At 50.4% G+C, this 25,754-nt stretch overlaps 12 protein-coding genes across 12 annotated transcripts; 7 read left to right on the top strand and 5 right to left on the bottom strand.

Annotated features, from left to right (window-relative positions):
* Window positions 1–125: 125 nt before the first annotated feature.
* Window positions 126–1,502, top strand: CC1G_06309 (hypothetical protein; the record flags this gene model as incomplete). Its single annotated transcript, XM_001836172.2, has 4 exons — window positions 126–560; window positions 617–710; window positions 760–1,094; window positions 1,155–1,502. 4 exons carry the CDS (start codon window positions 126–128, stop codon window positions 1,500–1,502), a joined length of 1,212 nt encoding a protein of 403 aa, XP_001836224.2.
* A 240-nt stretch (window positions 1,503–1,742) lies between these two features.
* CC1G_06310 (hypothetical protein) lies at window positions 1,743–2,739 on the top strand. Its single transcript, XM_001836173.2, has 2 exons — window positions 1,743–2,176; window positions 2,231–2,739. The coding sequence occupies exons 1-2, from the start codon at window positions 1,782–1,784 to the stop codon at window positions 2,658–2,660; spliced, it is 825 nt and encodes a 274-aa protein (XP_001836225.1). The 5' UTR covers window positions 1,743–1,781; the 3' UTR covers window positions 2,661–2,739.
* A 1,148-nt stretch (window positions 2,740–3,887) lies between these two features.
* CC1G_14392 (hypothetical protein) lies at window positions 3,888–4,408 on the top strand (the record flags this gene model as incomplete). Its single annotated transcript, XM_002911349.1, has 2 exons — window positions 3,888–4,043; window positions 4,097–4,408. The coding sequence occupies 2 exons, from the start codon at window positions 3,888–3,890 to the stop codon at window positions 4,406–4,408; spliced, it is 468 nt and encodes a 155-aa protein (XP_002911395.1).
* An 843-nt stretch (window positions 4,409–5,251) lies between these two features.
* Window positions 5,252–5,963, bottom strand: CC1G_06311 (hypothetical protein; the record flags this gene model as incomplete). Its single annotated transcript, XM_001836174.2, has 4 exons — window positions 5,252–5,503; window positions 5,570–5,719; window positions 5,778–5,801; window positions 5,853–5,963. The coding sequence occupies 4 exons, from the start codon at window positions 5,961–5,963 to the stop codon at window positions 5,252–5,254; spliced, it is 537 nt and encodes a 178-aa protein (XP_001836226.2).
* Window positions 5,964–6,339: 376 nt separating this feature from the next.
* Window positions 6,340–8,186, top strand: CC1G_14393 (hypothetical protein; the record flags this gene model as incomplete). The annotated part of the gene is made up of 6 exons (XM_002911350.1): window positions 6,340–6,391; window positions 6,444–6,531; window positions 6,585–6,906; window positions 6,955–7,138; window positions 7,194–7,696; window positions 7,851–8,186. The coding sequence occupies 6 exons, from the start codon at window positions 6,340–6,342 to the stop codon at window positions 8,184–8,186; spliced, it is 1,485 nt and encodes a 494-aa protein (XP_002911396.1).
* Window positions 8,187–8,252: 66 nt separating this feature from the next.
* On the top strand, window positions 8,253–9,540 carry CC1G_14394 (hypothetical protein; the record flags this gene model as incomplete). The annotated part of the gene is made up of 7 exons (XM_002911351.1): window positions 8,253–8,336; window positions 8,442–8,669; window positions 8,736–8,798; window positions 8,994–9,061; window positions 9,200–9,225; window positions 9,297–9,413; window positions 9,536–9,540. 7 exons carry the CDS (start codon window positions 8,253–8,255, stop codon window positions 9,538–9,540), a joined length of 591 nt encoding a protein of 196 aa, XP_002911397.1.
* On the bottom strand, window positions 9,456–12,025 carry CC1G_06313 (hypothetical protein; the record flags this gene model as incomplete). Its single annotated transcript, XM_001836176.2, has 18 exons — window positions 9,456–9,648; window positions 9,699–9,740; window positions 9,798–9,863; window positions 9,925–9,940; window positions 9,997–10,066; window positions 10,121–10,143; window positions 10,194–10,270; window positions 10,327–10,438; window positions 10,497–11,071; window positions 11,119–11,140; window positions 11,192–11,331; window positions 11,392–11,457; window positions 11,517–11,543; window positions 11,600–11,645; window positions 11,701–11,719; window positions 11,788–11,795; window positions 11,849–11,923; window positions 11,984–12,025. 18 exons carry the CDS (start codon window positions 12,023–12,025, stop codon window positions 9,599–9,601), a joined length of 1,476 nt encoding a protein of 491 aa, XP_001836228.2. The 3' UTR covers window positions 9,456–9,598.
* A 692-nt stretch (window positions 12,026–12,717) lies between these two features.
* CC1G_06314 (hypothetical protein) lies at window positions 12,718–14,801 on the bottom strand (the record flags this gene model as incomplete). Its single annotated transcript, XM_001836177.2, has 5 exons — window positions 12,718–12,932; window positions 12,983–13,346; window positions 13,408–14,212; window positions 14,274–14,677; window positions 14,727–14,801. 5 exons carry the CDS (start codon window positions 14,799–14,801, stop codon window positions 12,718–12,720), a joined length of 1,863 nt encoding a protein of 620 aa, XP_001836229.2.
* Window positions 14,802–15,062: 261 nt separating this feature from the next.
* CC1G_14395 (ATP-dependent DNA helicase pcra) lies at window positions 15,063–18,804 on the top strand (the record flags this gene model as incomplete). The annotated part of the gene is made up of 17 exons (XM_002911352.1): window positions 15,063–15,108; window positions 15,157–15,221; window positions 15,273–15,520; window positions 15,570–16,003; window positions 16,053–16,103; window positions 16,155–16,234; window positions 16,300–16,462; window positions 16,513–16,613; window positions 16,665–16,766; window positions 16,814–16,967; window positions 17,023–17,185; window positions 17,238–17,319; window positions 17,368–17,434; window positions 17,485–17,536; window positions 17,601–17,751; window positions 17,806–17,921; window positions 17,979–18,804. The coding sequence occupies 17 exons, from the start codon at window positions 15,063–15,065 to the stop codon at window positions 18,802–18,804; spliced, it is 2,901 nt and encodes a 966-aa protein (XP_002911398.1).
* Window positions 18,805–19,616: 812 nt separating this feature from the next.
* On the bottom strand, window positions 19,617–20,720 carry CC1G_06318 (hypothetical protein; the record flags this gene model as incomplete). The annotated part of the gene is made up of 6 exons (XM_001836181.2): window positions 19,617–19,863; window positions 19,974–20,089; window positions 20,220–20,284; window positions 20,356–20,432; window positions 20,517–20,597; window positions 20,652–20,720. 6 exons carry the CDS (start codon window positions 20,718–20,720, stop codon window positions 19,648–19,650), a joined length of 624 nt encoding a protein of 207 aa, XP_001836233.2. The 3' UTR covers window positions 19,617–19,647.
* A 1,289-nt stretch (window positions 20,721–22,009) lies between these two features.
* CC1G_06319 (hypothetical protein) lies at window positions 22,010–22,928 on the top strand (the record flags this gene model as incomplete). Its single annotated transcript, XM_001836182.2, has 3 exons — window positions 22,010–22,458; window positions 22,536–22,758; window positions 22,824–22,928. 3 exons carry the CDS (start codon window positions 22,010–22,012, stop codon window positions 22,926–22,928), a joined length of 777 nt encoding a protein of 258 aa, XP_001836234.2.
* An 881-nt stretch (window positions 22,929–23,809) lies between these two features.
* Window positions 23,810–25,734, bottom strand: CC1G_06320 (hypothetical protein; the record flags this gene model as incomplete). The annotated part of the gene is made up of 2 exons (XM_001836183.2): window positions 23,810–25,027; window positions 25,459–25,734. The coding sequence occupies 2 exons, from the start codon at window positions 25,732–25,734 to the stop codon at window positions 23,810–23,812; spliced, it is 1,494 nt and encodes a 497-aa protein (XP_001836235.2).
* Window positions 25,735–25,754: the final 20 nt, after the last annotated feature.

Genomic DNA, 25,754 nt, shown 5'->3' on the forward strand with positions numbered 1-25,754 from the left:
AACGTCACGCCTCAGCAATCCACTCATGATCCCTCCGATCGCGGCTGAAACCTCTCCTGTCACTTTCATATACTTACACCCTCCACCGCGTCCTCCAGCGACGCATGCGTCCGACTGACGCCAGGATGTTCGATGCCAGCGCATGCACCCCCGAAGTCGTGGAGAAACTTTCTTCAATCCGCCTGGTGTGGATAAAAGCGGCTACCGTGGCCTATATATGCTACGGCGCTGTGGTGGTACTTGCCATTACGTCTCTTCACCTCATTCTTCGCGGCATATCGAAATCAAGACTCGATGCTTCTCCTCAGTCAAATCACATCATCGTCAACGTCCGGATACCCATCATCCTTACCACCAGGAATGTTATTGCCCTCGTATACGTCCTGGCCATGACGACTCTATCAACTCTGGCGATGCTCTCGATGACAAGGACCGTGTCACAAGCGATCATCACCTCGGGTTGTTGGAATGGGTTGACGCATGAAAATTGGTATTCGGCTGTGGATAAGATGCATTACTACGTCTTCGTTTTGACAAACTGGGGCTCGGACGGGCTACTAGTGAGTTTCCCCTTGTTAATGACAAAAGAAGCCACTCTAACAGTGGAACGTACTAGGTGTGGCGCTGCTTCGTGATATATCGATCTTCAACTAGGATGCCTGTCTGGGTATCCCTCACTCTACCTATCGTCCTCTATCTTGCTGTCGTGGGTATGTCTTCTTTACCTTCCTACTTCGTTACGCTGATCACCCGCTCCAGGAATGGGACTGTGGTTCATGGTGCCCAAGGTACCGCATCCTCACGGCCCTCACCCACACAACAACACTGGCAGACTTTACGAAATCCTCTATTCTTCCCTCACTCTTTCCTTGAACATATTAGTGACTCTCATGATTGTCGCCCGCCTGCTAGTGTATCGCTGGCGACTAACTTCGATTTTGGGAAAGTCCCAAGGGTCTCACTACACCAGCTATGTCGCCATCCTGATTGAATCGGCTGTTCTTATCGTCCTTTCGAACATCTTTCTCATCGTCGTGATGCAAAGAAACTCCCCTCTAGAAGCGACTGCGTTCCAGGCTAGTATTCAGGTCCAGGTGAGGACTTCTGATAACTGAATTGAACTGCTCGTGTTTACTCACCGAATCTTCCTGTAGGCTATTGCACCGCTATTGATCATTGTACGGCTGTTACAAGGGAAGGCATGGTCTCCTGCCGTTGAGAAGGCAATATCCCTCCAGACTATTCAACTAAGTGCTGTGGACCCTTCCAATCTCGGAGAGACCGCACCGTCGGGTGGTCCCCTTCGCTCTCCATCGAGGGACACGAACAGAGGCACACCTATCATCCAAATCAATACAATACCTTCAAGTCCATTTCACCCCACCTTTAACACCGACCCCGAGTCGTCATACGACTCGATGAAAATGGACGACTACACCCAGAAAGCGGAGCTTGCAGAGCACGATCGATTAGAGAGCAGCCCATACGCTAAAGCCAATTAATCGATTAATCAGTCAAATTATTGTAAGATGATGGACCAAAAAGAGGTCTTGTAAATATTCGCATGATCTGCCTAACGATTTCTGACTCGATACACTTTCTTCTGCACTTTTCCGTTTCGACTCAACTCAGTAAAGTGGGCCACAAGGTGCCGACCATGCGGATCAAACAAGCGTTCCCACACACGGCGGAGTCGCGATGGCCGAATCCAAGCACAGCCCCGCAATTCAGAGCTTAACCCACAACGACGACCCTCGAAACCCAAGCCCCTTGCACAAACGATGGCCAATGAAGACAGAACCTCAGTTTTGGTCTCGACCTTTCCTCCTTTCCCAACTCTGAACCTGTTGGTGCCGTCGTCGACACCAGTTTCGTCGGTGTATTCTTTACTGGTCGACCGATATCCTTCCCTTCCTCATGAACTGGCTTCGACGTTGCTCATCACTACCCAGACTGGGTATGCCCCGGACGATGAAACCACACTATCCACGCTATGCTCTGAAGATAGCAACTTGGTGACCTTACGCCTGGCACCACGGATATTGGGAGGAAAAGGAGGTTTTGGTAGTCAACTGCGTGCTGCAGGCGGTCGGATGAGCAGCCAGAAGACCAACAATAATGATTCATGCCGTGACCTATCTGGAAGGCGATTGAGCACAATTCGGGAGGCAAAGAAGTGCGTACACCTTAGTATCTCTTTTGATTTTGTTGCTGACCCACCTTTATTTAGGCTTGCAGAGTACCTGGAATCTGAACCAGAGCGTTTGGCTGCAAAGGCGGAGGCACAAAAGGCTAAGCTTGAGGCTTTGGAACGCAAGCTCGGTATCGACCCGAATGCAAAGCCCGGAGAATCCAGCAACATCCCTCCCGAGATCTTGGCCGGCAAGAAGCACAAATTGGACAGTGAATACGTTGAACAAACCAAGGAGCTGTCTGAGAACGTCAAGAGTGCAGTCTCCGCTGCGTTCTTGAAGAAGAGGAAGAAGGCAAAGACGAGCCATAGCCCCTCCGAGGGTACCACTCCCAAACCAGACGCTGCAAAGAAGGATGCCAAGGCTGAAGAGGCCACTCCGGCAACAGCTACACCCACTTTGGAGGAGAAGGCGAAAGAGGTCCCTCCAGCGGTTGTGGCGACTCCTTTGGACGCCATCGGCGCTTAAATACCTCTGGTTAACATGCATGACCCCGTTTCCTGTATAATTATTGATTCCACCTGTATTCCAAGGCGTCAATTTCTTTATCTCGAGTTTCAACTTGTCCGATATGTCAACCTGGAAAGACCGGCCGCCTTTCGTTCAGGATCTGATAGGACTGACATTGACATTGCCGCGGGTGTTGACAACACACTATGAAGTGAGTCTGACTTGCGACATATCGGACTTCCCTGGATCTGATTCACACGCGGTAGACTGCCGCGATAGGTCCCCCTTGATTTGTCGATCTCCCCCAGCTGTCTGAAGCATCCAAAATAGACATCCATGAGGAGTGTTCTCTTGGAAATGTCATAAATGCCCACTTCATTCTGCCCTGCCCATTCCTCCCACCACATGCCTGAGTCCTATTATCGTCCCAGATGCCTAGCTCCCATGCCAGTTCCTGCACTCCAGAAATCCTCAAAGCGCTGGGCGAAAAGCGTTGGATATGGATGAAGGGTGCATTTATTGCGTACCTATGCTATGGGGTCGTCTTGACCCTCGCTTTCGTCTGCATACAGTCGGCACTGTGTGGGATATCCAAGACAAGACTGGACGCCACTCCCAGATCTTCAAAAACCTTCATCCTCAGTGTCCGGGTTCCCATTATCCTTTCTGTCAGAAACCTGGCGTCACTCCTATTCGTGTTGGTCATGATAACTTTCTCTAGCATCGCTATTGTGTCAATATCCGGGAAGATTTTTCGCACAGTGGTAATTGTGGACTGTTGGAGAGGGTCTCCAGCACATACATGGCTGGATCGGGCGTATAATTACATGTTCGTGGTGTCGAACTGGGGGGCCGATGCATTGCTGGTGCGTTTCCTGTCCTTTCCCTGGGGGAAACTCTTCTAAATTCCACTTGTTAGTAGGTATGGCGATGCTATGTGATCTATCGATGTTCGACTAGAGTGCCTGCTGCCATCTCGTTAGCCCTTCCATCTCTTTTGTATCTGACGACCATAGGTAGGCTCACTTCCCTGTCCATTGTGCCCTTCAATTAGTTCATTCCTTTCAATTGCTAGGAATGGGGCTCTCCCTGATGCTACCTAAACGCGAGGAATACCGAAAACGGACTGAAACATGGAGAACCCTGCGCATAACTTACACATCGCTGACAGTCGCATTAAACCTGCTGGTGACGGCAATGATTGCGATACGACTGTCGATTTACCGTTGGCGACTAGTGTCAGTGATGGGCAAGTCTCGAGGGAGGCATTACACCAGCTACCTCGCTATCCTAGTGGAGTCGGCCGCTCCCATTGTTGTTTCGAACCTGATCCTTGTCATTGCAATGAAGACGAGTTCAGAGTGCGAAATAATGGCATTTCAAGCCAGTATCCACATCCAGGTTCGCGCTTCCGTTCGCTCTCGTGTTTACTCCCTTAATGAAGCTGCGGTTAGGTCATCACTCCATTATTGATCGTACTACGCATTCTCAAAGGAAATGACTGGTCGCCTGCCCCTCCCAGCAGCAAAGATGTCGACCTCGAGAATGTACCACAGACATCCACCCCGTCGCCTCTGGAGCCATTCGACCAGTCCGCGCCCGACTATGCTGCAAAACCCCGAAACTCACTCTCTTCCATCGTTCGATTCACGTCCCATTTCCCGACGCCAACTTTTCATTCTGCCTTCGATACCAAAACCGGATCAGAAAACGATGTCACTAAAATGACTGAATACAGTAGCACGTCGGTCAACGAAGATCCTTGAACACACGTGTTCCCGCGGACAATGTATAAATTCCTGTTGCAAGTACTACACCATTGCCTACTGTCTGCTGTTATATGGGTTTGCAATGTACCCCATGTTAATCGGAGGACACCCGATCCATTGGGGTCCGGGACCGCCGGACCTGGTCCGCGGGCTGTGGGCAGGGCCGCGAGAGTCATCGCACACCTGTGAACCCAATCTATCTGGGGTCTGATGTACTGCACGAGTACTGCTTAGGCCAAAGATGAGTACGATGAATCTGTAGGTCTATACTAGGCTTTCTCGCTTCGGGACAAGGATAGGTAATGTCAAACCTCCCTCCACAAGCACGCTGCAAGTCGCACGACAGACACTGTCTTGCTAGGTCTGTAGGCATATTCAAAGACGAGATCAGTCTCCAAGAACACACTAGATATAAGGATATTTTGGTGTGTATAGATTGAGAACGATGACTACAAGGTCAGGGAAGATGCAAGGGAGAACGTCGGTACACTGGGGCTTAGGCCTAAGGCGTTCGATCGTGTTTGTTCGTGTTAGGATCAGACGCCCTGATGGCAACCTCAGGTTCGTCCGCTCTGAACCTCTTTATTTCTTTATTTACATACAGTTAAGCCCAAAAAAACCTACATATCTGTGTAATGTGACTCGAGAGTCCAGACCTTGCTTTTCTAACGGCTACACCCTTGCGGAAGACGAGCAAAAGCGATGTTCTTCGTCGCGCAGCCCAGCCCGCGGCCTTGGACCGGCGGTCCCGGACCCCGATAAATCGGGTATTCTGGTTAATCGCATGAAACGACTATCTAACGGTAATGCAGCAATGGGCGCTGGAACCATAATGATAATCTACTGTGGCTGATAATCGAACCACTTTCTAGCGTTGTTTTTCACGAAATCATCGAAAGACCACAGATCTGGTTCTAAGCCGGTTGGTACAGAATACACGTATGTCTCCGCTTTCAGTGAGCACGGCAAACATTCTGCGGTTGGCAATGGACTCGCATGGAGAAGGACGAGTTCCTGGTCCTCTCCTGGGTGGTCATTCACGGCGATTAAGGGTGTGAGCGGATGAATATCGACCGTAGCTTTGCGGTACTCCTGGGGATGCGAGTCAGTTACTGCATACCGCAGTGTGATAAGAGACGAGGAGTTCACAGGACTCACGTCGTCCTCAAATCCATCGAGTAAGATCATGTCCGCCGCGGTGAGGCCTGTGACAAAGGTCCCCCTCACTGTCCTCTCTGAAGGACTTAATTCCCTCCCGACAAGAGCTTCCGACTCTGAAGAAGGTAAAATCCCAGGGTAATCTTGATCCTTGAAATTCCTCAGACCATGTGGGACACAAGAAGACATTGAGACTCTGGCACCGTACCTTGACTTTATGTCTAGTGTATCCCTGACGGCGCTCGTTGAGTATGTGCGCACACACAGAACGAACGACGCTCACCAACAAGACCGCTGGGCAGCATTTGAGGTGCGAGCCGTCGTTCATTATGATCTGTTTAAGAATTCGTGGATGCATCAACGTTCCATAGAAAAATGCGTTGTAGGTCGACATGGGGAAATGGTAAGACTCTTGAACTCGATAAGAAGACGCCCAGTTATCAGAGCGTGCACAGATTCCGGCTCGGATAAGGAACTGGCGTTCCGGCGGCTGAGATGACGTCTTCTGAATCCGGTTAGGACGGTTTTGTTGGAGGTGATCACCATCTTCGACAGCCAGCATGCGGAAGAGGACTTCAAAGAGTAATCCAAAGACTTAGTGACTCTAATTTCTTTGCAGTTATTACGCATACACGTTACTGAGTCTGGTTCGAGCTGTGGGTCCATATGTACCCGACGATATTATTGATCGATCGCGATCAAGGGCATTGATGGGAAGACTTGATGAGTCAGTCACCAATTGCTGATTTTCTCCTTGTCCTCCTTCCACCATGTCGACATCGTGTGGAAACCCAGCAGTAGAGAAAGACGCTGAAATGACCCGTAAGCACGTCAGATGAATGAAATGAGGGAGATTTACAAAATATCGCGACAGGTCGACCAAAGTTCGACAGATCAAAACAATGCGTCAAGTGTAAAGAGCAACGAGGAAATATAGTCATTCGACATGCTGTTTATTGCAAGTTCGTTCAATATCCGATGTGCAAAGGCAAACTCTCAATAATTCTTCTCCTAGACAGTGCTTCTTTCCCCTCATCGTCACCCGATTCAAAAAGACGTTGGAGCCTGTCGTAAACCCAAAGCCGGATGGGCCACGGAAGAAAGCCCTCAAAGCGAATGGAAGTTTGGTCATTGGGTTCTCGGGAGGGCTGGGATCTTCAGTCCTGTTGGATCTTGTGTCGAAGACCTACTTTTCTGGACCTCCTACGACAACGAAAGAGAATGGACAAATGAGGGGTGGCGCCGCTCATCCAAAGAATCGGACAGGTGCTGACTCCGGGGTATGGAAAGGAAAGCCTGCAGTATGTTACGTCGAGCTTGCGAGCGTGATTCCCGAGGTGTGTATCCTGGTCCTCTTTATTTGTTTACATCTAATCTTGTTTCAGGGAAAGGACAAGACTGAAGAAGTCCGTAAAACTGTACAAAGGTACTCCGCGAGCGATGGGTTTGAATTCGAATTCGTCCCCCTTCGGATTGAAGACGCGTTCGATGATACTTGGTGGGCAAGATTCGGGGGCATTGATCTATCAACCGCAGCGCGATCGTACGGGGCTGACATTGCAGATGAATGTAAGCAACGGGATCCGCACTCTTTATGGGGTCACTGACACCGTTTGTTCCACAGTGCTACCATTGTCCGAGATACCCTCCAGTTCTTCAACTCCATACACCCCTGTTCAGGCCCTACAAACATACCTCAGCTATCTCCCGACCCCGACGGCCAAAGAGAGTGCCATTCAGACGTTGACCCGATTGCTACTGCTCCATGTTTCTGCTTCCCGTGATGCCTCGCATCTGTTGCTCGGGACCTCCCTGACAACGCTATCCGTTAACCTCATCGCAGGCATTTCCCAAGGGGCCGGCTTCTCTGTATCAGAGGAATCTTTCGAAGAATGGTCATACCCTACCATTCAGAGAGCAGACTCTCCTTCCATAGAGAAGACAAGACCCTCCAAAGTCCGGATAGTGAGGCCTCTTCGTGATATCGGAATCAAGGAGTGTGGATTCTGGATGTGGTGGTCCGGCCTACCCTTGGTTGGCGAGAAACGACTTTCTTCGGGCCGCCAGAGCATCGTGTCACTAACTCGGGACTTCATCATGGGTCTTGAGCAAGATTACCCATCCACTGTCAGTACGATTGCAAGGACATGCGCCAAAGTCACTCCCAAAGAGAAATCCACTTCGCCTTGTCTGTTGTGTCAAAGGCCAGTCTCAATTTCCAGTAATATGCCATATAAACCGACTGACGTGCCAATACAGACCTGCTCAACCTCAGGCACAGGAGTGGAAGGCGCAGATATCCATTCGCTCATATACCGACGAAACTTTCGCGGCTGCTGGTCACCCTCTTCCCCCACACCTTGAAGATTTCCCTCCTGCACCCACCTCATCTGTTGACCCCCCGCCTCACATCGCATCCAGGCTTTGTTACGCCTGTCATACCACACTCACGAGTCGGAGCAGCAGGGGAAATCCTGGGCGTGACGGCCTCTCAAACGTGGTACCGCTTCCTACATGGTCCCGGGCGAGTTTGGATGTCAGCGGGGTGTCGATCACCCGAAAGCTGGGGGAGAAAGAGATGATGTCACAGATTCAGGACTACCTGCTAGAGGAGTAGATAGGGTTAAGCGTAGAGTGACGCAGCGTAGCGTACCGTGTATCTCGGCCTTCTGGTGGTCTGAATATGTCGGGAACGTCGATTGGAACATATCCCGATCGGGACATCCCACTTCCCGATCGGGCAAGCGCTGTGACATCATCAGCGACGGTAAGTATTTGAAGAGATTCAATAAAAATCGCTCTCCCATTTCGTTCGAGACCATACACCGAACTTCTCCTTTTGACCTCTCTATACCGTATGGTTGGAATTCAGGATTGCCGATGTGTGTTGGTGACGGGAGCCACAGCTGGAATCGGTCGGGAGCTTGCGAGGAGCATCGCGCGGTTGAGCAGCAAGCTTACTGCTATTGCCGTGGGTCGCAGACAGGAGCGATTGGAGGAACTAGAAAAAGAGGGTCTGGAAATTATCCAGTTTGATAGTGACACAGACGAGAAGGGAATATCATCTTTCGTGGATAAAGCGATAGCACATTATCCCCAGGTAAGTCTCAAGATGGTAGACCATTCCCGTTCCGAGTCGTCTGACTAGTATCCCGCGCCCTCGAAGCTTGACGGCATCGTTCTCTGCGCTGGGGTGCAGAAAGATATGGACCTAAAGAAGGATGCAGATGTAAATGGTGGGCTTTGATTACATCCAACGCAAGCTACCTTGACCAATAGTGAACGGCAGGGATACGTCAGGAAATGAACGTAAATTATCTGTCTACGGTCACGATCATTGTGAAGTTCCTCCCTCACTTGTTAAAATTAAGCGTATGTTCTGATTCACTTAGTTTGTCCCTCTCTTTCTAATGTTCAAATTCAGGATCAAGGCACGCCCTCGGTCATAACGACTGTATCGTCGTCGTTGGGCATCGTTCCGGCTGCCTGCCAGTAAAGCCGCCTTGCATAGCTTCTCTGAGTCCCTTCGTCTCCAAATGAAAGGCACAAAAATCACGGTCATAGACATACTTCCACCGTAATCCTTTTCTTTGTTTCGTCTGCGACTGCTAAACTAGGAACTCTTCGCAGACTGGTCGAGTCTGAACTTCACGACGGTACGCTTGAATGTTCAACGTCAACGTCAAACCCCTCAGCAGTCATATTGCTTACACACACGCTTCCATAGAAGAAGGCACTACGGAAAAACTCAGCAGTTTCTGGGTTCCCCTCGACAAGTACATCGAGAGCACTAAGAAGGGACTTAAGGCAGGAGACGGCAGAATTTGCTACGACAATGAAGCAAGTAAGGGAAGTTTTGACAGATTTGAAAAGGGGAAGGAGAAAATAGCAGAGAATCGTTCGATTGGTTCACAAAAAATGTCATGCCCATGAACTAAAGTTCGATGCCTCGTATCTTGTATCTAGAGTAGGGAGGAGTGAAGTTGTAGATGGAGAATGTGGGTATGTGATTTGCCTGCGGAGGTAATCCTAGGTTTCGGCAACCATGCAGCTGACGAGGAAGTTGAGGGGAACCGAGCCTGTTAAAGAGCCGGTCAGATGGGGCCACTTTCAATTCCAGTGAACCTACCGGGATAAAACCAAAATGCAACCGCGATGATGATATACAGAGCTAGAAATTCTATGTTCTAGCCGTCCGTCGAAATTCCAGCGCGTGAAATGCACTTACAAATGAGAATCATGCCTTCCAACCAGTTAGACTTACCGTCCGCAACAACGTAACTTGTAGTTTGAACTTGAATTGAGGTTCACTTCAGAAAGTCTGTAATGACAATCGGACGGTGGAATGATGTCACCTGACAGATATAAAACCTGTATGTCCCAGTCACGACGGTTCCATTACAGATAAAAAAGGCAACAGAACTCACGAGAGATTGAAATGGGTCCATCAACAATGTCAGCGGTTTGTTGACCACCCAAGCCAACAATACCATGAACCTGCGCGCTGGAGTCATTTTGCGGATGCGCGGGCGCAGCCATGTCTTTACGTACGGGATTACAAACAATGCAGTTTGCTACTCGAAATGCGTTAGCTTTAGCCATGCACGCAGGTACAGCTGCTTACGATGGTAGACCCGATAGCCACAGCAACGCTGAAGCTTAGTTCGTCTTTCACAGACACTCTCATAGAAGTGATACATTCTGCGGAATTTCGTAGTTCAGTGCGTGTATTCCCGATCTGAACAGAAGATACTCACCTGCCACAGAGCTAATGAGGGGAAGGACGATCAAGGCGACCCAATCTTTGCTGACATGTGCTGAGATTCCGTCCATGGATTCCACGAACCAATCCGCAGTGATAGCTATGGCCTGTGAAAGACCGGGTCATGTCAAATAGGACGGTCTGACAAGGTCGTACAGCACTCACCATCGTCACAGTCAACAATAGAAAAACGGTCAAGAACCAGCTAAGTTTGGGCTGCTTGGGAGGCTTGACCATCTCGTCACGGGCCGTGCCTTCAGGCTGCTGATATGAAGGGAGAGATTCATACAACTCGGCAAGTGTCTCTCCCGAAGCGCTGGCGGAGACTAGGGTAGTGGGAGTCCCAGGCATACTTAACGGCAAAGTGGAGTCGGTGCTCTGTTCATTCGGTTGGTCAACCAATCGAAGTGTCGGTCTCCCGAACGCCATTCGAGACCCGGTATCATCCATTGAGGTGGTAGAAAAGCTGCGTTGTTGGCCATACATGGGCCTCGTTCCAGAAGATCCCCCGGATCGCGGAGGGGGATACGAGTTTATGGTCGGCGATTGGAATGAGCTTGACGTCGCCTCCTGTAACTTGGTATAGTTGCGAAAGTTGGTGCGTGATTTGTTCAAAAAAGCCGCCGCCTTCTCTGTCGTAATGTTCTGGGTCGCAGGGAGCCGTGCGCTTTTCTTGTTATGGCGGTCGCTGTACAAGTGGCTATGAGACCACAATTGGAACGCCATATATGAGATGTAAACTGTGAATTTTGAGAAACGAGTCTCTACTGGAATCGACGGCACTCACTGAATAGCAAAACGATAGAGACCTACTCCTTCAAGGTCAGCGAGCGTGATGATCAATATCAGGCAGCACTCACTCCGTGGCTCATTCTCAGTATGTCTCGCTTTTGATGCTCCGCATCCTCACCCTCAAGACTAAGGGTAAAATGGTATGCGGCAGGGAGGAGCAGAACCCCCACACTGATACTGAGCAACGAGGAATGGATTTGGGTCGCAGCTGCGTACAATTTGGAGCTTAGACCTACTGTCATATGAGAAATTCTAAGGATAGGCGCACTTGGATCAAAACCTTGTTCAGAGAACTTGATCCCGCCGGCGAAAAAGCATAGACCAAGGACAAGAACTACAAAGAGAGGAGTATAAGGTCAATACATGGACGCAACTTGGAGGCAGTTGACGCACGAAGTTTACTCAGGATCGATCCCACCACTAAATCTAAGGATTAAGCACCATAATCGGTATGGCAAGGGCTATCCACCACGTACACGATGATTGAACGACGCGCAATTCGCATTTTCGGAGAGCAGAAATCTAGTTGCACGACTTTGGTATCAACAGCCAAGACATTCACCCGAGTCGGACGTACCGCGACGACGATTTCGATGCTACAAGGCCATGAACGAATGTTGTTCAGAATTTGCACAAGGGTTGACGGCGGCTCGCCGCTACTCACAAGTTACTCTGTAGAAATGATACATGTTTTTCGAAAATTCCCAAGAGCGTGAAGAACGTACCATGCTCGCGTTCAAAAGGCCTGTCTTGGACCCTCCGACACGAAGGGCCAGCTCCGCGATCGAGAGGTCGTGAAGCTTCAAGGCGTACGTTAAACTTAAGGCGGGCCGGGTAAAAATGGAAGTGAAGCGACTCACCCTCACGAGGGGAATAAGGGCCAGGATGCAAACTGCAGACATGCCTAAGTAAGAGGGAGCGCAGTTAAGAAGACGGACACACGAGAGAAGACCAATGCATGAGCTTGGTCAAACACCAATCTGGACGTCCACTGTGCATGTGTCATATTAGCTTCGCCAGCACAAGTCGTTAACCGCATACCGCAAGGGGGATCAAGAATAGCAGTAAATTGAACCCTACAGGGGCAACAGGCTCAGCTAACGCATCGCCGCACAGTAGAACATCTCGCCACGTACATGATCCAAAAAGAATAATCCTCCATCCTTGGAAATGTCTGGACCAGTTCTTCTGAGACGGCCTACTGGGCGATTCGGAAGTGAGTCTTTCCGTCGACTCGGACGCATAAAGCGGTAGCCCGCCGTTGACGAATTGGCCTTCAGAAGACCCAGCCGAAGCCGCGTTGGGGGCAGTGGGAGGACTGCGAGTTTCTACTGGCTGACCATCGTGCTGGGCAGGCTCCGAAATGTCGAAGGGGACAAAGGGCCTTGGGGCGGTGTCGCTCGAAGACATCGAGCTGGTAAGTCTGACTGGAAGCGAGAACTGTAAGCGGATAGTAAGTCGATGGCGGCGAGCTCGTTGTCACGTTCAAAGGTGTCGTGATACTTAAAGTGGGAGGTTAACAGCGCTAGTCCGAGTGCGGAACCAATTTCACGCACTTTAACCAGTAAGCGGCTATCTATTTTTGGTGACCACTTCACGTGCACTCTGGGACGTCCTGTTTCATTAGGAACTCGCCACCAAAGCATGCGTGCAAGGGCGCCGCGGTTGCGACGATCAATGCAACATGCGTAGCTAATGGCAGAGATACGAGGGAAGCCTGGCGAGGCGCGTTTTGGTGACCGGCAGGGCCAACGGTATAGGTGGGTCCATGTCCTCTTCCTCCAGGCCTATCGTGGTGCATGTCGATAACTACCGGTTGTTGAGCCTCGCCCTTCAAACCCAACCAAATATATTTTGACATTCGTCCCCCAGTAGGTTTCCTTCATCGACATGGTACGCGTATGCCATGGTCTGCCAATCCACCTTGCCCTTCCAAAGCATGTTCATCCACTTTTTGTTTGCGGTTCCAAGGTATCTGTGGGCCAAAATGACTCCTGGAGGCGTTCCATATCTATTGCGCATGGTCACAACGCCAGTAGTGCGGGAAGTCCAGGGCAACTGCTTCATGTCGAATCGAAAATTACCGATGGCTCTGGCAACCAATTGTCCGTCGGGAGGTAGGCGGCTCTCTGTCGCCGGTCGCATGTGTCGTTCGAAGTGGATTTTCAGCGCAAGGACCTGCAGCCCGGGAAGTACTTCCGTTACCGATTGTAGAAGAGATGGCTGGAAAGGGAGCCACGCATTAATACCCAAAACGCTAAGGGAGGGATCAACTGCAACTCACCACCTCTTGGTCCAACTTGGTCCGATATGCTTGAATCGCCAGGTAAAGGTTATTCAAGCGAACAAACCCAGATAGACTGTTGAGGGGATGTCCTCTCCGATTCCATCCTAGTTCTTCGTTGAAGGACCATGTCCCTCCAATTACCGCGATGTGTTCCAGAGTTTGGGAATGGCCTAAGAAGATGGTATAGTCTGAGAGTACTGGAGTGTTGTCGGCCTGCTTCGTCCATCTCCAAGCGAGCATCTCCGCCTGTAGGCTAGTTGGATACGGTGATAGTCGAACCTTTTTCAGAGTCGAGGTATAGGATTGAACGTATGTCTGAAATGAAGTTGAATATGGCGCATGAATCTCTTCTAATTGGATACGTTCTGCGGTAAGAGCCTCCCAGAATTTGTCCAGTTCTGATTGGCTTGTGTCGACAGTTTCTGCACCGGTGAAATTTCTGATATGTAACGACCTGAGGTGGGGGAATCGCCACAAGTGTCGAAGACTTGCACAAGACCCATCGGTGGCACGTATGGATGTAAGTCGGAGGTTCGGTCGGTCGGCGCAAGCGTCAGGCTTGTGCCCTCGAGATTGCACATCATGAAGGTAGTCGAGGACTGCAGAGAGGGGGCCTACATGGTCCCATTCTGTCTTGAGCTGTTTCCGCGCGGCCAAGTCCAAGAGTTGGGGTAGATTTCTGAAGGTCAACATGTCGGATGACCCAATGCGAATTGTGCTCAGAGAATGGGAGGACGATATCCAGGCAGATAGGACCTCCCATGCTGGAGGGGACATGAACTGGCCACCATGGGACTGAAATCTGAGAAACAGGTGCTGAATTAGGGATGCCCTTGACCAGGAAAGCCAAGCAGGGAACTTACTCTGCCCTTTTCACGTTTCTTAGCAGGTTCAGGATTCTAGCCAACAGCGCGATCGGCTGTTCGGGGTCAAGGTCCGACGCCGATGGCCATTGCTGGGTTGTAACGGGTGCTGGGTTAACGGTCTTTATCAGTTTGGTCTTCTTCCAGAACAGTTTGTGGCGAGTTTCAGTAACGTTGGTGATTGTTGAGTATGTGGTCCAGAAGCCCCAGATGTACACTTTCCGAACGACAGAGAGATTCCTGTAAGTGCCGGATGCCAATGATATGAGTCTTTTCAAGGCCTTGTCAAAGTCATTCGGCGACTTGAAGATGTAGAGGCAGAGATTGGCTAAAGCCTTGGCCCTAACCGCCGTCTCCATGGTTTTGCACGTTAGACGAAGTGATTTCAATGTAATTACTGGTAGCTGGTGTGAATCAGTTGAGGCAAGACGGGCCTGACGTATTGAGACCCACAAAAGACCCAAGGTAGTCGATGATTTCAACAGGCAACTCGACCAACGATACCTTTGGCTGAGAAAGTGCTCTCATGGTGGCAGTGATTGGAAAGGCGAGTTGAACGCGGGGAACATCGCTTCCTCATTCGAGCGCCGAGCTCACCGAGTGGTTTCAGCGTGAGAGGTCTGCGTCCGACGTGCCAAGGTCCCCGTCGGCCATCAGATGTTTCACGTGATCTTCGCGCTCATCAAACGCGTTCAGCGCGGTTCGTGCTCGCGACGGTTTGCTCATCGAACGCAGAGTTCCGTTCGCTTGGAAGTGGCCATCGCCCCTGGCACTGTGTAACCAATTAAGATGCAGGGAGACCTTCTAAAAGGTCTCAATTCGGCTCAGCTCAAAGGTGAGTAGCCCACATATTTGGTTTCCCTCAACTGACCAAGTCGACCAGCTGCGACATACCCACCGAATACATCATTGCAGATTCTGGCTGGCCCTGGAAGCGGAAAGACCAGGGTAAAGCCAAAAAGACGTATTGAATGGCCTAGACTTACCACCTACACATAGGTATTAACAACTCGTATTGCCCACCTCATCACCAACTGCCATCTCCCACCAAACTCGATATGTGCAGTCACATTTACGAACAAAGCTGCAAATGAGATGAAAGAGCGATTAACGAAGCTTCTCGGGAAAGAAAGGACAGCGCAACTCAAGCTCGGAACGTTTCACTCTCTCTGTGCCCGATTCCTGAGGAAGTACTCGAAGCAAGTTTCGGTACCGGACAACTTTACCGTTTGCGATGCTGGTGAAAGGTGGGTTGTCATCGTCTCTCGCCGGGGAGGTCATTGACGTCCATGAAAGCAAAAAGATGATTACATCCATCTTGAAGGAATACTCAGACACTATGGCCCACCGTGGTCTCTCGCTCGAACCTTCGGCTTGCGCATCCATGATCTCCAAAGCCAAATCCAGAGGCCAATCCGCCAAAGACTATCTTTCCGACGCACTGATAAAGTCCAGCAGCAAAGAAACGGACGAGCCCGCGACACTGGAGGTTCTTGTCGGCAAAGTATATCAGGGCTACGAAGCGGCTCTGCGGAGAATTAATGCGCTGGATTTTGACGACCTTTTGATCTACGGTGTGAAGCTTTTCACCACCCACAAGGAATGTGTCCTATGGTGTAGACATATCCTTGTTGATGAATTTCAAGACACCAATGTCACACAGTACGAGCTAATGCTCGCCATTGGAACCGCTCGCTGCGTGACGATAGTTGGGGACCCAGATCAATCCAGTCAGTGCACTAGGTTTCAACAAGCTGGCGGCTACTGATAGGCTAGCAGTTTATGGCTGGAGGTCCGCAGAGGTAAAGAACCTGGAAAAAATGAGGACGGGTAATTTTATCACTTCTTTTGTATCGAGTGAACGCTAATGTCTGTGCTTAGATTTCCCCAACACTTTTCAAATCTTCTTGGAAGAGAATTATCGCTCAACAGCGTCTATATTGGAAGCCAGTCTGGCTATTGTATCTCAGGGCAGGTCCCTTTCGCGCTATTAAGTGCATATACTCATGAATTAACAGACTCTAAGCGCATAAATAAATCCCTGTACACTGCACATCCTTCGGGGATCACACCTATTCTTTATCAGGTCAACGATGAGAACGAGGAATCTCGCTTCATTGCAATCGAGATCAAGAGACTCGTTGCGAACATGGGCGGCATCCTTCGGTGGGGGGATTTTTCGATACTACGTGAGCCATATTCTAGACCCTTGGCTTACATGCATCCTAACCCTTCTCAGTACGATATAACGCCCTATCCAGAAATCTGGAAAAGGCCTTTCAGAACGAAAGAATCCCTTGCAGGATTCTCGGGGGCCACAAGTTCTTTGAACGGTTGGAGGTACGCTCTGGCAAACGTCAATCTACTGGTGTTACTGAGGATCCCGGATAGGTAAAAGATCTGCTTGCCTACCTTCAACTTATAGACAATCCAATTTTTGGCCCAGCGTTCATTCGTGTGGTGAACGTTCCTGGCCGCGGTATTGGTGAAAAGGTGCTGTCCTTTGTAGAGGCCCCGCAACTTGAGCTAATGGACATTAGACCCTGAACGATCTAACCAAGCGAGCCGAAGATTCGGGGAAATCATACCTAGAACTGCTGGAAGGCATTTACGACATGAGACTTACCGACCAGAAACCTTCAGTCCGCAAAAAGATTGCACCCTTCGTACATGTCATCCGAACTCTTCGGGCATGTGCCAACGAAGGGCATGGGGCCTTCGGACCTGCTTTGGAAATTAGTCGAACTAGTTCAGTACGAAGAACATCTGAAGAAGACCCAGCAAGACTGGGAAACGAGATGGGAGAACGTGAAGGAACTGATCTCTTTTGCGAAGGAAATCGAGGAGCAAATGGCGAAGGACCGGGAGGCGGCTCGGGCCTCGGGCGTGATAGACGAGTTGGAGGTCGAGGAGTGAGCGTTGATTATGAATCTGCTTACTTCGATGCTGACCCCTTTGCCTTAGTACAACGCCCTTGCGACAATTCCTCCAAGCGTCAATGCTTTCCTCCGAGGGGGATAACGAGAGCGAAGAGGATGCGAACGACGTAAGATACCTTATTTTGTTTCATTCCCCTATGCTGACCCCAGTTCAGAAAGTCACAATCACAACGTGCCATTCTGCGAAGGGCTTGGAATGGCCAGTCGTGTTCATCCCATCCGGTAGGTCATTCCTCTTCAGACGGCGCATGTGTTAACTAATACGCATCTAGCCGACTCCTCAACATACCCTTTCATTCGCAGTGAAGACGAGGACGAGGAGAGGTGGAACTTAATCCAGATATTGCAATTCCATTTACTCATCGCCCCGCCCTTCGTCTTTCTTTAGGCGCCTACTCTATGTGGCTTGCACACGAGCGAAATCTATGCTCTACTTGACCAGGACGACCTCCCGGAAGGTCGCTGGGGATGTGAAGCAGAAGCAACTCTCGAAATTCATCGCGAATATATTGGACAAGAACCACAAGGACGGAAAGCGGGTGAGAAATCTCATACATTGACATCGGCAGGCCGACCTAATAAGTGCGTCTTAGGCAACGTTTATCCAACACCTCCCCCATTTCGAGGAAGAAGACAGGGAGATTATATCCAGTGTCCTAGGGAGGCCCACTCCGGAAGACAATAAAGTACAAGAAATGTTGGGCGAGTTGTAAGTTGTTCAAGGCCAAGCCATTCCCCATTCACCTGACAAAGTCCAACCCGTTAGCTTGAGACTGGGACGAGAAGTGCCTTATAACATTGTTTGGCGACCTGCAAGCCAGAACGATCCCTCTCCACAACCTTCCGTCCAACATTCGCACATGCAATTCCCTCAGCAGACCTTCGACGCCACCTTTACTCGCCCTACTTTCAATCCCGAGCCTACCTTCTCCCGCCCCTCGTTCAACACTTCTATGCCATCGCTTTATCGACCAAATGTGGTCACTCCCTTCAGCACGAATGAACAGGGAAGGGCCACAAATAGCGCACCTGCACCTGCACCGAAACCAAAATCCTCTACCTCGAAACAGGGGCAGGAAACACAGAAGGCTCCCTCAAACATGATGACGAATTGGCTGGGTCAGAAGCCCAAGTCCAAAAACCAATCATCCACTGTCACGCCGTCTGTCGCTGGTCCGTCTAGGCAGTATCACACAAACAAACCCAAGTCGCATGCGTCATCCTTACCCTCCCATCCAGTCCAACCTCCCACAAGCATTCCACCGACATCTGTGAGCTCATCGAAACCAGAACGTCCACCCACTTCTACCTCTTCGAGTTTACGTACCAACGCAAGCCTGCCTTCGAATACTGTCACGACAATTTCCAAAACTCCTCTTCAAATGGTATCAAATCAACCTCGACCTACGGTGACTCCGGCCAACCCTCCACCAGCACTGAATATAACGAATTACCAGGCCTCCAACCGACCTACGGCTGTCGCTTCTGGTACGTTAGCGGCCACAGGAGTCAAGCGAAGGCTAGGAGTAGGCCGAGCTACGGCCGGATATTCGAACAAGAAGTTCAAACCTCCTGTAGCATCAACATCATGAAGCGGACTCTTCAAAGCTTCATCCTCGAACGTCTTTGCGCATACATTCTTTCCTGCATCATACACATCACTCACTGTATTATCAAGACCATTACTGATTAGAACGCATGCATTAATCGGATTAATTACCGCATTCCTGCGGAGGAGGCGCGCAGCCAGACATGTCCAGCCAAGTGGTATAGTAAGAACATTCGACTGGGTCCACTGGACCCCCGCTCTTGCAAAACGAGATGAGGGGACACGGACCGCAGGGGTTTTGCCATTGTCCGACCAAGGATGTCATCGTAGCGTGAGGTTGAGGTATCGCTCGATAGACATAATTTGACGATGTTGATTCTGGTTTCTTGTGACGTTTGTGAGTTCTTTGGGCGTCAGGATCATCGGTATCATCTGGTGAGCGATCCCGTTTCCGCTTGCCGTCGGCTGCGCTACCAAATGGTAATCCTCTTGGGCTTGGGCTTAGCGCCAGTTCGTCGTCCGACGTAGTAGTTGGATCCTCTAGCGGTCCGTTTGTTTCAAACGAGTTCTCTGTCCATGGGGAATCTATGGTTGATCCGCCAGAGTGAGATGAACTACAAGAAGTCAACGGAATCTTGGAAAGATAGAGGATCAGAAAACAACGTCCTGAATCAAAGGCAAGGAAGATCCACACCCGCTCCACGAGACCATCCAAAACGAGGACGTGCAGCAGCGCTTCCACCTCCCGCAAACTCAGTTCCACCAAGGTTATCTTGGTCCGTTTGATGGAATCGTGGATGCAGCTAGCACTTGGGTACCTCCAACTTTCCGAGGGTGGGTAGAATCTTTGGGTTTCCGGTGCAGAGTCGCATGGTTTCGGCAAAGTCTACATATTTACAAGATCGGCAAATGCGTCGGCATGTCGAACAAGGTGACATGAGGATGGTGTGTAACATACCCGGTCAACGATGTAACGAAGACAAAAAGACTTGACTTGGTCAATGAACTCGACGTCAATCTTCTTGTCGGTGTACCATGACCCGCCCGTAATCTCGACACCAGGCTCCAAGTCGTACAAGATGAACGTCCGCTGACGCGTGTTCTAAAAAACCAAGTCGATTAATATTGTTCTTTTTTTAGTCGCTGGGAAGGTAAACCGACTAGCCAAACACTTGGGACGAAGTATAACGAACGGGAGGCATGACAACTCACATGCAGAGAGCCTTTGATAACCTTGATTAATTTCCTGTTGACAAGAGTCTTGACGCTCTTCTCCATGGCCGCCTTGTGGAGTCCCGTGCTTGTTCTGAGTTTTCGAGAAGACATCCCTGTAAATGGTGCAAAGTGGCGCACGCCGCCTTGTCATTACACATTGCACTGTATTGGCATTGAAGGGTTGTGGCGGAAAGTTGAAGACAAGAAGAGGTGTGGAGAGCATAAGTATGTCAGACCACACACCTTGGTCGCCTGCTACCCGGATATAGTGCAAACATGATATCTCGTCGATGGTGAGGTCTTTGACACTGACATTTGCGGTACCGTGGTCAGCGGCCGATCAGGGCTCCAACACGGGGAGAACATATAGGAAACACACCTTTCCAATTCGTCCTGTTCCAACGCTCGGAAAGCCACTACTGCTCCCTTATCATCGCAAGACGCTCGAAAAAGGCCCTAGTGGATGCGAGGGTGTCGTCATGAGTTTCCAACGCGGGGCCAGTGCCCGTTTACAGCGTGTTTGAGGGATGGTGTACGTACCGCTGATAACAAGAAGTTGAGGGCGAGTATTCGTGTCTGTTCATCCGGAACTAGAGCTTTGACTTCGTCGATGGAGATAACCTGTTGGTCAAGGGTATGTTTTGGTGTTTTCAATAGACAGCCAGATGGACGCACACGAGTCGTTTTCGCCAATGCAGCCTGATGCAGTACCTTTTCCTGCTCGTTCAGCGCTCTCGCAGCCATGTCGCTTGCACAACCTTAGTACCCATCGTCGGATACATGTAGGCGCATGGGGCCCATGCATGAACAACGCTCGATGTCTTGCACGGACAACGTGCTTCAGAGACAAGCGCTCAACACTGATGGACGGATATAAGCAAGATTTAGCCTTGATTGGCGCCCAAGATTGGAAACGAACGATGCGCACCACTTGCTCGTTTCCACCATCCAGAAATGTAGCGGATGCTTCCTTGCTTCCTCTTTTCATTTCGCGCTTTCCACTGACTACTCCGAGGCAGATTGAATGGCTGTGTTGATTTTCTGAAAACAAGATCATGCCACAAGGGTAGGTCCACATAGACTAGAGACGTCCATGCACTAACCTCTTCTTGGACACGTCTTCTAGAGTTGGCGGCGCGCTTCCGTTTTCCAAGGATCCATACCCCAGCTAAGATCTTGTCATTGGCAGTCTACATCTGCCTTGTTCAGCAACTCCGCGATGCCGTTATGTCTGAGCATAGTTGACTGGGACCTTTACTGGATTACTGGTGTCGAACTGCTCTTCGCATCTTCGTGTGAACAAGAGTGAGCGACGCCGCACGGTAGGTCCTGTTTTACTCGATCTATTCGACATTCTAATGCTGGACAGCACTCGGGTAATATACATGCCCCCTCTGAGAAGATCCCAACAATCCAACGAAAATCTGGAGGACACGATTCTTGTCAGAACAAACTCAAGGAGGAATGATCCAGAAGAAAATTAGAGTCAGTAGTAAGAAGGTTTCCGCAGCTCCTTGAAGGGAGCATCGGTAGTCTAACATACTTTTGACAAAGCATCATGTAAAACATAGCAAGAACGAGCGCTACTCACCGTGAAAATGGTTGTCCTGGTTGTTCCTCTCGAAATCCGAACGGGTTGTTATAGTGGGACCCCGAATGCCGGGAATTGCCGGATCTGGTGTTCGGGGGCAAGTTTTGAGGAGAAAGAGAAGAGGATGGAAAGATTTTGCCTCGTGTTGAAGGTGAGGCAAGTTGTGAGGGAGTTGTTGATCCGGAATGACAGTGTTTTATCACTAATACGGTCCTTGGACGCATTTTTCAGACCCAGATTTACGCGATGTGAAAAGGGATATGTATAAGGACCAGGTTGACCGAGTGAACGGTTCGCTCATCTTCGATGTTTCCGACAACAACGACCTAAGTGCCATATCCCCGTTGGTCCTCTTCTCTTCCTTCAAAATAAGACGCCCTTACCCCGCCTCTTATCGTCCATCGCCCCCGTCCCCCTGTCCGAGCCGCCGTCTACCCTTTTGATGCCCCCTTACACTACCCATCAGCGCAGGGAGCATCTGACTGCCAATGATAGGCGAGAATCCCCTGTGACCCCTGCTGTCACAGGCATCGAGTACCCTTTCGACGACGCTTCCACCACAGACGTCGACTCTCGCCCACGCGGTCACCAGCCCCAGTTCTACACCCTGCCCAACATAGCAGCCTCAAGCCTCGACGACGCCATCGAGCCCCCCTCGACGTCGTCACTCGACCATGTCTGGAACTCAATCCGCAATGACAAGTCGAAACGCATGGCCAAGGAGAAGCCCAAAGTTCAGTCGCTCGAAGAAATAACCCAGGAGCTTCTCCACCTCGACACACACCCTGGTCCTCCCCTCCATATCCCTGTCATCGAGTCCCATAATGGGTCGGTACCGAAATCCCTCAAGAAGCATAGGTCAATGTACGCTTCTCTCTCTCCCGGCTGGCGGTACCTTGCCAGCTTACCCCTTCTGATGACAAGCCAATGCTAACCATGTTCTCTCTCGAATTCTCGTTCCGTTACAGATCTAATTTCCGAGAATCAACAGACGGCCGATCGATGGTGGCTACTTTTGAAATGCCCCCAGAGGTTGCGAAACAGGACATTCATATCAGCTTCCAACGAAACAGACTCGTCATAACCTGGAGCTATGCTGAGATTGTAGAGTGGAAGGAGGCAGGCGTGTTCAACAGAGAGAGAACGGAGAAGTACTACAACAGGACCTTGCCCCTTCCGGAGGGTACGAGGGTCAGTGCTTGTCCTTCCGGCCTGACATGACGGTTCGATGACGTGCTAATCGATAACTTTATCAGTTCGAGGAAATCCATGCTCAAATGACCAGCCGGGGGCTGATTCTGAGATACCCAAACCTGCGCTCTTACCGCGTCGACGGCCGCACTCGATCTGGAGACTCATAATGACCTCGTTGCAATCCTTGCAAAGCATGCTGCACATCTGCCTCGTTTTCTAAGTTTGCAAATCACAAGAATCAGTGTAACTAACTTATTGTATTACTAGTCCACGACCCTTCTCAGAGCACTCCATCATTGTAGGTCCACGTTTTTATGACATGCTTAGGACACTGCAGGTATCTCTCTCGCATTAGAATATTAACGGTAGTATCGAACTGTATTATTTGTTTCCTTCCAATCGACCTCATCGCTCACTCGGAGCCTGTCATCGAAGTTCGTCGAGCGAGGTAAGTTGCAAATGCCACGGATCTAGTGAGGCTGGCCAACAAGTGCTCTATGTATGATGGAAGCTCACCATCGCGAAGTTCTAGTTCTTCCGCGAAGCAAAAATATTGCCAAGTCAGGAACTGCCAGTGACACCTCGATTTCAAAAGGGAAGCTGTGGGGTAGCACTGGGGAAACACCTTCCGACCGAGGGTGCGGTGTCAGAGCCCAAGAGGAGAAAATCGCGGGAACGTCACCACCTTCCAACAAAAGGATATAGAACGCACCCTACTTGCACAATGGAATTTACTGAAGGAGGCTAAAGTGCCCAGGAAACTGGAAAGCTTACCACGGTAGAGCCCATATGTGACGTTATCGTGTGGCGACTGGAAGCAGTCTAAGAACGACCAAAGGTTGTGATTCTCGTGAATGAGTCGATGCGTGAAATGTTATACAAGTGGGCAACCGGTTGGCCAGTGAGGGCATATATCATTGTCGGGCCGATTGGAGCTTCAGTACGCCATACAGCGGTCAACGATGTCAAGTCAAACGACCAAACCCAGAATTGCAAAGTAGACCCAGCACAAGTCGTTATCACGCCCAGAGGGTGGTCGGGTGATTCGTCATTCTTGCTTTCTCCTCTTCTTGTCGTGACGAGTGGCGTTATTGTCGACAGTAAGAGGCACGAATTCCAAAGGAGGGTAGACCAAAGCACTTGTATGCATCTTGCTTGCCTTCCCTAGCTTACCTTGTCCGCTCCCACTCGCTCCTCCAACTCCACGCTTTTGTCCTATCTCTATTCTCTCTTCCTTGGCTTGACTAAAATCACCAGAATTGGGATGGTCCAGAGATGCAGCTGCTACCACAACGCGGGACTTCCAATTCGTTATCCTTCCGAATTCCTTCTCCCTTTCCTCGGAACCACATCGGGGCTGAGTGCGGGCTGCTGCTAGTGCCAACTGCGAAGTCGAACAAAACGAAGCTCTCGAAAACGGGGCAGCTTTGCGAGGGTCGACCAAGGTTGCCCTTCGATCGAGGGTGCGACTGCTGCCGTCTTGGTCCGACCTGTCATGGCTGAGTGGGACGAAATCGAGGGGTCTGCGTGTTGGAGCGACATTGTCTTCTGTTCCTCGTTTATTGCGCGGCGATCGAAGAACCAGGTTATCCTGGGGTCGTCCATAAGTTGACACTGATGCTTCAAACAACCGCGTGCCCAACGACTTGGTCAAGAGCTTCTTCCGAGACGCCTTCTTACTCTCTTTTTCTTTCTTTGCGTTTGCACCATTGGGAGGACTGGAGGATCCTGGATGGTACTCGGACGCGGTTGCTGATTCGCTCGAAGAAGACCCCTCTTGTTCCGAGTCATCTTCGTCCGAAATGACAAGTCTCCGGGCAGGACGTGCTCGAAGTCGAGGTCTCCGCTCCTTTGTGGAAGGACTCGACGAAGTTTCCAAGTTAAGCTTGATTCCGGTGTTCTCTTCGCTGCTTGCGTCCCGCGCGTCCGGGAAATCCCAGATTTCAAAAGCTGCTTCGAAGTGGGATGGGCCAGCGTTGTTGGCTGCAGCAGCGTAGCTGCTCGGCGAGGATAGAATCGTTCTTCTTTTCCTGGCCAAGTAGGATCGGAGCTTTGGTTTCTTGTGAGACTGTGCATCGCTGACATCCACGCCCGCATTGCGGGTCAAGAAATCGTGAACGGTAATCTGGGCTGTATCTTCATCCGTTTGCGGGATGTCGGGAAGGTATTTAGGGAGACTCCCTGGACTTATATGCGGGATCTCGGATATTCGAGACAGTGGTTTAGCAACCGTAGTGGAATCGGAGGTCCTCTTGTGAGTCTCCGCCTAATCAAACCGTCATTGGATTTACAAGGAAATAAGGAGATTCTCGGCAACCTTCGAGGTGAGATCTGTATCCTTGTCTCGAGATCCCTCCGGTTCAACATAGTAACCCAGACATGGATCTATAGCAGATCGCTTTCTTCTCCGTTGTACCTGAAATTGGTGAGCCCCTAGTTACCCCGCCATTATGCCGCGTTCAACAGACGAACCTGGAAATCCATTGAATCCCTCGTTGTTTCATCAGTTGGAGAAAGAGGAGCAAATGTCGAAAGTGGCTCGAATTCTGAACATAACGGCGTACGATGATGGGGGAAAACAGGAGACCGGAAGCGGCTGGGCGCTTGTCCTTTGTTTGGTTGCTTATTTGGCTCGTCGCGCGTGATGCGGATGCGACGCCGTCAGCCAGACAGGGGCGGTCTCATTCTTGAACTCACTGTCAGCAAGTTTTCCTCGTCCACGACAACGATGCTTAGACTCAGATCCCAGACAGGCCACATCTCATCCTGAACCTCAGGGAACACGTCTTGGGATAGCTGCTGCGGGGAGGAGATAGCAGAATTCTGAAACACACGAGCTGATAAAACCAGTTGGCCCGGGCGACCTTGCCAGCCCATGTCAGAGTTCCCATGGCTATTCCCGCAGAACCCGCCAGGAATATGGGGAGAGTCGACACCTAGGGAGGGGAGAGTGTTGTTTGAGCGGTAGTCCATCACTGGGACCCAGATATGTA

This window comes from Coprinopsis cinerea, assembly GCF_000182895.1.
Source record: "Coprinopsis cinerea okayama7#130 chromosome 4 map unlocalized cont3.4, whole genome shotgun sequence".
NCBI lineage: Eukaryota > Fungi > Basidiomycota > Agaricomycetes > Agaricales > Psathyrellaceae > Coprinopsis > Coprinopsis cinerea.